Below are 9,862 nucleotides of genomic sequence, written 5' to 3' on the forward strand. Positions count from 1 at the left end.
GGACTGCTCTAGATCTTTGCGTACGTTACAGAAACAGCCACGCAGAGCACTGTGCCAACAATGACATCCACCCATACAAACCCTTATACCTGTACAAAGTCCTGCTGAAATCAGTGGAAATCTATATCCACTGTGATCCATGAGGGAGGATATTTTTGGCAGGAAGAGCAGCACAATCACAAGAAATGGGATGTTTTCCAAACTCGCACAATAGTACAATGGAAAAGAAATAAATTAGGCCTCCAACCAGTAAAGGATAACCTATGTTTTCCTGGATTTTGCACTGTAAAACTGTAATAGAATGCAATTTAGTACATTGGTAAAAACAGATAAGCTTTTTTTATTTTAATTCCTTCTTTATTGCATTGCAACAATATTTGCTAATTTTTAATGGGAAAAAATGGAAACTGGTACAAGAGTACAAAGTCACTATGAAATGCTAACTAATGAAAAAGTCAGATGTTTAGAAGAGTTAAAAAAATTGCCATACTGGAAGACACTTTAATGGTTAATGCTGACAGTGACTTCTGGGTCACCACTAACAGAGCTGGGTTACTTCATGAGCTGTTCAGCTCCTTGCTCCTGCCTACATCAATAAAACAATTACAGTCCTGTTGACAGGCTACTAGCCATGCATTTGAGAAATGTGCTGCATATTTTGGGCAAAGCAAAGTATGAAGGCTGATTCTACTTACAGCACTATAGTTTAAGATTGGAGTTCCCTAACTGGCAGAATCAGGTCAGGAGATTTCTTTGGTTCAAAAATATTCTCTCTCACCTCCAGTTTTAATTGGAAGCAAAACATTATATTCTAAATGCTTATAGCAAATCTTCACAGGTTACTGCCCTTGGTTAATGGAGTATGAACTGTTGAAGTACCTAGACTGAGCATTTAACAACACATCAGCTTCTTGCTCCAAATGTATAACTTGTAGTAGCCCTGGTGCCAAAACCAGTTTATAATGCATTTTCAACAAGAAGTCTATTTGTAGGAATGGGGCTCAAAAGAAAAGGAAGTGTTGTTTCCCTAACTGTGAGCCCAAGTTTCTTATCCTCTACTAATCATTAACTATTGCATCTTACAGAGTTTAAGGAATAAAGAATAAATTAAAGTTTGCTAAGTACTACTTCAGGATTATTGTAACCTACGGAACTAGGTCTTAGAGAATGTTCTTTAAGAAGAGATTACATGCATACTTTTAAAATCCTGTCCACTGGAGAGGACAGAGAAGTTCCTTACATTTTTCTTCTTTCCACTCCACACACACAAAAAAACAAAAAAAAAAAAAAAAAAAACAAAAAACCACCAACCCACAAACCAAACAACCTTCTCCCCCACATTTTCCATTTGAAAATTACCGTACATCTATTGCACTACCTGATATAAGTATTTTTTTTTTTTTCAAAAACATGTTTTCTGGGTTCCTATTTGGAAAAAAAAAAGGCCTTTCTTCCCCAGGATAGCTCATACTTGCTTTCCCTGTGTGCCTATTACATCATACACTGTCATTGAATATGTACATACATAATAAACACACCAAAGAGTTTATCACGAAAAGACTGTCTTACTGAATTAAGGAAGCATGTCTAGCTTCAAATTCAATGTTACAGAACATGGATCTGTGGCCTTTATTACGAAAACATTATCAACATGCAACAAGGGGGATGGGACTAGGACCAATGATAACTTGTTTTCACATATACAAATATTCACAAAAAGTTGCACTTGCAGAAGTATTCTGTTGGGGCTGCCTGTACTCTGGGCACCATTCACATGCATCAGCTTTTTTCTGATTTGTACACTAAAGAGTCAAAATTAACTCTTTGAGACAGATGTGCCACCAGGTAAAACTTACTATGACAATTCAATCAAGGCGGGAGACTGGTAAATACATTTACCAAATTCATCTTTTAACACAGAAGAAAAGTATGTAAGCTGCATTTGATAGTTCCAGTAATATTCACTTGAAGTACGTTGACATCACACAAGTCGCACAATTAATCAGATTTAGTTTTTTCTAGTTCTTGTGCCCTTACACTTCTTCAATCTTTTATAAACTAGAAACATCAAATAGTTTAAAACAATAACATATTTACAGACACCTAGTTTTGGCAAAACAAATACTTAGGAGAAAGGAAACAGCTTCATCCATGTTCCTCATCTATTTCTTTTTGTACAACCAATGATGCAGCCTGCCACAAAGTTACAAGGGAAGGCAGGGCAAGGAAAATTTTTATTCCAAGAATGACCTCTACAAATCTGAAGCAAGTCCTCTGGAGCCAGCAGAGTTACTATATTTTTATATGCATTTAAAAGACTGGGGCTACATCTGCTGAAAGAGACACTGAGGAATTCAGGAATCCCAAGCTCACAATGATGCATCTATTTCATCAATATGTACATCACCGCCTTGCGCTGTTACAGAACAGTTGTGTATTTTCCCAAGACAAGTTCTGTTCTTGCCATCGTTCTGTTTCTGGCAAGACCACTTGTGAAATGCTCTCTAAGTTATCTGTGCTACTAAGAAATTCAAGAAAAAAAAAAATCATTTGATCATAAAGTGGGAGGAGAGTGAACAGAATGCTTCCACTTCCACCGCAAGGGCATCTTCCCAATGTGATTTTTTAAAGATCAAATGCTACAGAATGCATTTGAAAATTGCATGGAACAAGCTTCACATTGATTTTTATTTTTTTAACCGCTGTGGCAAGGGAAAAATCACATAATCAAAACTTCCTTGTGGATATCTGAAAACCAGCTGACATCAGAAAATTATCTTCTGCCCCTTTGAAAACAAACTATCAACAATGTACAAAATTTAATAAACAGTCTATTTGTTGTCCCTTAAAGGTCAGTGCACTTTTCCAACACTTTTCCCATAACACACTTATATAACCTTATTCAGTTTTCTTTCCGCTTTCTTCCTGTAATTCAGAAGACTGTTTAGACTCCCATATGGTTGCCATCAAAACCAGCAGATGCCAAGCAAATTACAACACAAATTATGACTTGTAATATGCTGATGCATCATAATCGCAGCATATCTCACAAGTTACAGAGAATCGTCAGACAAAGCAAAGGTTTCTGTCTGAGGTGCCAATGCTTTCTATACATCTTTCTGATTAGGCTAGGGTCAGTGGAGTCAAGCGTGGATTGAAATTCAGAGTTAAACAATAGCATATATCCACAGTTTCCATCAAGTATAATAAAGCACAGAGAGCAATTTAAAACAGTTCTTGGAACTAAAAGTCAGCTTAAAACTGTCTTGTGAAAGTAGAAGGGGAAAGCAGGGGAAATGGTTCTTGCCTTTTGCAAGCAGGATGGCCTACTTTTACTTTCTGCACTGTACCTTTGATATCATTCTACATGGAAGTCAGGGGGAAGGCGGGGAGAAGGCACAGTTTGTTTGCTTTCTTTAATTACAGAAAATGTTTTCTGTTACCTTATATTATGCCTGCAGCTCTCATCTAAATCAGATTACATTATAGTTTACCTAGACAAAGACATAAAGGCTCATAAAAAAAGCACTGTCTATTCTACCAGCCTAGAAAGGTAGCAAACATAATGTGGTGCTTTCACACAGGCATTACACTAGTCAAGTTAAAGCCCAGGCGTGTGCCCTAATGAACAACCAGCAGAAGAATGGCAGCTGAGCAATGGAAAGGGAAGCATAATATTAAAGTTCTAAATTTTGATTTAGATGTATTTGTGCCTATTTGGTCTCAGTTCCTGAATCTTACTTCAGTGAGTGCCAAACGAGGTTTCCTTTTCCACGAGAGCATTGTGATCTCATAAAATAAGTTTTTCTGAACAAACACGCCCAGCACATTTACCAACTTTAATACTAAATTTCCAAAAAAAAAATTATCTAGAACATTAATTATGCATAGACTCAGCAGATAATATTGTCCTCTACAACAGTATGAAACACACAGTTAGACAAGAACACGTTATCTGGGGTGGTGCAAGACTGAGAACTATCTCCTAAACAGTATACTGTCACCTTTAGCTGCAACTACATGTACAGCATTACAATGCAGCTTTCCCATATTCATTATTCTAATAATTCAGTTGTGGTTTTTAAGGAAAGAAATAACAGACCAGCACAAAACCAGAAATTGACAAAAAGGTCTGATACTTTATTTTGCCCATATTCTGTGGCATATAAAACCTCCGATTTTTTGTAATATCTTCAGTTTAAGTAGCATGTAGAATCACTCCCCACATAATTTCAGCAGATCTGTAATATTCTACTGTTCAAGGCACTGACAATTTTCTTGTCAAAACCATTACTCTTCCAACTCAATTCTCTTTATTTTTAGTCCATTGTTTTATGATGCAGAATAGAGAGTATTTTCCCATTTGTTTATATAAAAATTTTAAAAGGTGGTGTTAAAACCACTGTATAATAATGCTCAGGTAGAAGCTTTAACAAAGGTACTCTTCATATCTCCATGTTCGCAAGATCCCTGGAGAGTGTCATGGGGTTAATACGATGACCTCTTCATCTTTTCAATCTATTTACAATGACTGCATTAGTGGCTATTTTTTATTATCGCTTTCTGTGAACAGCCAACCGAACTTGCAATTTTCATTTACAGCTTTTCTGGCCTGGTTTCATGATAGACTATTGAAGGGTTTGCTATTAATTCAGTAAAAACAACATTAAAATGTATTCTACAAGAGTAGCTGCCTATGTTTTCACTCCAAATCGTGAGAGACATGGTAATAAATGCAGGCTTCCTCATAAAGAGATTATAATATTCTGAAGAAACGACTAAACTCTTATAAAGTGTTTTGTCTCTGTGGATTTCAAGAAGTTTAGCCAAGGACACAAATGAGATGATTAGCATTTTGCAAAAGGGGAAATCTGTAAGCAAGGGCCACACATCAAGCAAATGGCAGAGCAGGCGATATACTCAGGCCTTCAGATTAGCATTCCAGCAGTATAAAGCCGCATGGCCTAGCGAGATATCCCTTAACGCATTCAGTTACAACAGAGGAGCATCTGCCGTCATGCAAAAAGCTACGCTGCATCTGCCTCAACAGCACAGGAATAAGAAAACAACTAGTCACAAAATACCTAAAAGATACCACTTCCCCACTTGCGCCATCTGCACATTAACCTTCAGAGAATAAAAGAAATTACAGGGTATATAGCTTCTTATAGACTGACAGTGCCTGAAGGAGCAAGATAACTTGTTTATGTATATTTCACCATAATCTCCCTCTTTTAGTCCAAGGACAAGGCACACAATTGTTCCTCACACTGCTCTGTTCCCTGCTGAAAAACATCTGTGTTCACAGCAACATACACCCAGGGGAATCAAAATGAAAAAAACAGACAAGGGAAAAGAACCATGGCAAATTCAACCACTAAAAACTGAGCGAATAGTACAACAAAAACACCTACTGTAGGGTCAGAATACTACAAAGCTTGCAGCCACCCATCTGCGCAGGTCAGTCTTGGGCCAAGTAAACACTGACATAAAAACAGTAATCAACTTCACTTTAGCAGTTTACTTTCTTGATTAAGGAAAGGTATTTCAGTAAAAAAGTGTAATTCATCGAAACTCCCGTCCTTCCAAAACACCCTCGTCAGGCATCTCTACTTTCCAGGAACACAGACACGAGGTTAGCTGTGAATACCTGCTAGCCATGTAACCACCCTCCTCTATACTCACCAAGGTGACAATCACAAGCTCAGTATTGGTTAGAAGGTTTCTCTCCTCTATTTTTCCCCACCTTCATCCATAAAACTTAGAAGCGGTTTGGTTTTTTTCCCCCATTCACCTTTCTAGTCCAAAGAAGCCACTATACCAGACACGTACTCAACTTGCCTTCAAAGCCTCTCAAAAACACATTCACCCTACCTGGGTTTGTGCACATTTCTCATTGCTAAATGGAATATCTCATGAAAAGAGGGGGATTGTACATGTAAGAGCCTTCACCCAACTTTAACACTCTATGCAGTGGCAAAATCTCATCATTAACGTCTGTGTGAGAATGCTCACCCCCTCCCTCTGTGGCTACAAAATTTGGCATATACATCCAAAACCAGCTGCTTCTCTTTAAAATCCAACACATTGAGAAGATGCTAGAAACACTGTTATACGCAGGTTACATTTCACTCTACAGTTCAGCCTACTCTATAGCCAGTGCTACAATGGTGCAACAAGATACTGTGCAGTCAGGAGATCAAGCAGCACAGCCAGGAATCCCTGCAAATACTCCAACCAAGGCTCCCATGGGCTTGCACTTTAGGGATGATGGGTGGGAATACCGTTTCTTCCCTCCTATTATTGCTACTACTACTGCGTGGTAATAGCTAATCATAATAAACCCGCGCCATACACAACCTCGTCATTGTGTAACCATTGCCTTAAACAGCACTGTTCAGAGAACTTGGGCTGTGATTTATTATTTTTACTTAACAAGAATATCAGCACAAAAACACGCAAATCAATTCGTTCTCCAGGCCTGGGTGTCTAGCTGCTCCCTCCCCCGGCGCAAAGCAGACGAGGGGGAAGGAAGGAGGGAGGGAAAAAGGAAAAGGAAAAAAAAGAAAGAAAGAAAAAAAAGCAAGACACCCTCTTCACACCTACAACAAAAGCAATTAGGAGGGCCGGAAGGGAAGAGGAACCAGCAGCCTCGGAAGGTGCAGGCACGCAGCACGCCAACTTGCCCGGGGAAGGGCTGCCCGCAGGCGGGAGGCTGAGACGGCGGCACCCCCGGCCTCGCGCCCCCTGAGAGCCCCATCCAAACCCCCAACCGCCGGCCTCGCGCCCAACTGTCACGCGCGACCCCGGGCTCCCCTTTCAGCCGTCCCTCACCTTTCATTTCTGGCCGTGCCCAGCCCGGGAGCGGCGGCGGGGGAGGAGGAGGAGGAGGAGGCGGCAGGGGAAGACGCGAAGCGCCCTGCGACCGGCCCACTTACCCAGAAAATGACATTGAAGCCGAAGATGAAATATTTGATGCAACAACTGACTTCGGGCCCCTTGTAGTGCTTCCCGGACATCCTCTGCGCTCATGAAGACACTTTGCTCGCAGCCAGGGTGAGAACCAAAGGGGGGAAAAATGAAAAAAAAAAAAGGGGGGGGGGTAGAATAGAAGGAAGGGGGGCTGAGGGCGGCGCGGCGGGCAGGGCTCAGCGCCGGCTGCGCGCCGTGGGGAGATGCGGCAGGACCGGCGCGGCGGCGAGTCGGCTCCGAGTTGCCGGGCGCCGGGGATGGCCGGCGAGCAGCTCCCACCTCCTCCTCTTCTCCCGCATGGAGGAGGCCCCGGCTACTCGCAGCGGGAGGGCGGAGAGAGAAGGCGAGGGGCGGCCGCCGGGGAAGGAGTCGCCGGGAGGCGCCCCGGCAGAGGCGCGGGGCTCGCCGCCACAGCCCAGCCCGGCGCGGCGCTGCCCTGCCGGAGCCGCGAGGCGCCCCGAGCCCTCTCGCACAACGCTCCCTCCCTTCCCCCTCCCCACAGTGGCAACGGCCGCTGCGCGCGCCCCGCCCCGCGGGAGGGGGAGAGCGGAGAAAGGCGCGCCACTGGTCGCCCCGGCGGCATGATTGATTGGCGTAGCGCCCCGCCAATCCAACTGCGCGGCCGCCGGCCCGAGGCGCCCTGGGGGCGGGGCGGCTCTGCGGCGCCCCCTCCTCTATCCCCCCCCACGCCCCGCCGCCCCAGTGGCGTGTCCTCGCGGCGGGGCGCGCGGCCCGGCGCGGGTGGGGGGGCGCTGGCGAAAGGGGCGGCCGTGAGGCGGCTCCCGTGGGGGCTGATAGCAGGGGGGCTGTGCCCGCTGGCCTTTGTCTGCGGCGGCGAGGGCGGGGGGCAGCCTGGCGGCTACCGCTGCTGCCGCCTCGGTTACGTAACGGGGCCGGCGGGCCTCAGGGTGGCCGTTGGAGCGGCCGTTCAGGGCAGCCCCGGCGGCGGGAGCCCGCCCAGGGGTGGGTGTTAGGGGCCGCACCTGTCAGCCCTGAGGGGAGCGCAGTTCGTTTTGTGCTGGGTGCCCGTGAGGAGTAACGGTATTCGACGAGCCCGCCTCTTCGGTACGGGTTTGTAAGTCGAAGTCGAGGTTTCTTCCCTTCTTTCTTCCTGCGGCACGTCCCTCGGCGAAGTCCCCGGCGGCTTGCCCAAGCCGCGGCGTTGCCGACCAGCCGGAGGTGCCAGGCCGGGGGGCTCGCTCCCTCCGACAGCGGCGGGGTCCGGACACGGGCCGGCCAGCGCCGAGGCAGTGAGGGATAACGCATCCTGGCTGGTGCGGGGCAGCGAGGACAGCGGCCCGCGGGAGGAGAGCCAGGAGAGCAGCACGGTTCTAGGTTGGCTGCGGTAGTGGGAAGGAGCAAGACCGTAATTGTACTGTGGAGGTTGTTCCGAATGGGTGCCTTCAGATCACCGCCCACGTGAACTCGTATGCACTACACGCACAGGAACACATGAAGAACTGTTTTAAAATGTTCTCTAGAGCTTGTATTTTGACATACTCCGAATTTATATTGAACCTGCCAACTGTGAAGTTACGTGGCTTAGTTGCATTCACTGTTGGGGATTCAGAGTCCACATGGTATGGCATTAACAGCATTGCTTTGCTGAAGAATATCATCATTTCAAAGTTTCAAGTCGTCTTGAGTTTCCTGGTCCAGCTGTAAGCGCAATACTTTGAATTCAAAAGATGGAAGACTTCTTTGTAATAAATTACATATCCCATCTCTACAAGGTTGCAAGACAACACACTTCAAAAGTATGATATTGTTAGAACTACAAAAGATAGTCTTTGGTTCAAGAACACTTCATATTGGTTATGGGGCCTTGGCCGTGTGTCTTTTTTGAGAGAGAAGGGTGTCAGGTCTGGTAGATGTCGTGAAGAAAAAGCACTTGCTGAAATGGATCTATGAAATTAAGCAATGTTATTGGTAACTAAGAAATTAATGCAACGCGTCTATACAACTTAACTATGACTGTATAGTTTACCACATGAACGTTATCCCTGTGTCTATTGTTATACAGTATTGTTTACACTGTGTCTTTGCAAGACTGTCCATGGGAAGAGGATAGAAAAGGGTGAATAATTAGTAATGCGTAGGTTCTGTACCAATGAGTAAAAGCAGTTCACCACTTACAGTAGAGTATGGTAATCATGTATTATATTAAGGTGTTGTTTTTACAAGTGGCCTCAAATATTGGTGACAACCTGTACAAACATTTATAATATTACTGTCATAACACCCTACTAACACCATGTGTTGGCACCCTTTAGCATTTTAGTGCTTCACAGGCAACAGAAAGATACCGAAAAGTAATATTTATTACGATAAATTCAGTAACTATCTCAGATTGTTTACCTATTAATCCATTCATTCCCAATCAACAACTTAAGAATAAATGCAACCTACATCAATTATAGCATCATATTACATGACTTCACTTGCTTTCTCAATGGAGAATGGTATTGTCATTGCCAAGTGTTATTTTAAAGCCAAAAGCATTTCACATTGTCCCATCATCTGATCAGCTTAAGGAGAACTTAGGATGTCTGGTGTTAACGGTTAGACTGCTCACTTGAAGAGGGTATTGAACACAGAACCCTGCTCTTTTTAATTCACTTTGTGTGTACGGTTCCTGTGCAGCCTCAGAAATGAGCAACCAGACAGCAAAGGCAGCAGAACAGCTTTGATGTAGGTAATTGATCTTTCAGAATGCCAGCTGGAACAGAGTCCTCTGCACCTGCAGCAGCATCTCTGGTTTACAAACACATTTTGTCTCCTGTTCTAAACAAACAGGGATAAAAAACCCCATCCTCTGGCTTTGTGCCATCTCTTGTGGATCACTTCTTACACGCTTTGGCCACCTAGGTCGGGAAGCTGAGCAAGGTGA

The 9,862-nt window shown here is 44.2% G+C and overlaps 1 protein-coding gene across 1 annotated transcript in view; it reads right to left on the bottom strand.

Annotated features, from left to right (window-relative positions):
• The window catches only part of TSPAN5 (tetraspanin 5), an 84,015-nt gene extending 76,933 nt beyond the window's left edge, over positions 1–7,082 (bottom strand). Inside the window, exon 1 of the mRNA XM_059817417.1 lies at positions 6,939–7,082. Coding sequence (XP_059673400.1) covers positions 6,939–7,019 — 81 coding nt within the window. The 5' untranslated portion in view covers positions 7,020–7,082. The remainder of the gene's footprint in view (positions 1–6,938) is intronic.
• Between the last annotated feature and the right edge of the window lie 2,780 nt (positions 7,083–9,862).

This window comes from Gavia stellata, chromosome 5, assembly GCF_030936135.1.
Source record: "Gavia stellata isolate bGavSte3 chromosome 5, bGavSte3.hap2, whole genome shotgun sequence".
Lineage (NCBI taxonomy): Eukaryota > Metazoa > Chordata > Aves > Gaviiformes > Gaviidae > Gavia > Gavia stellata.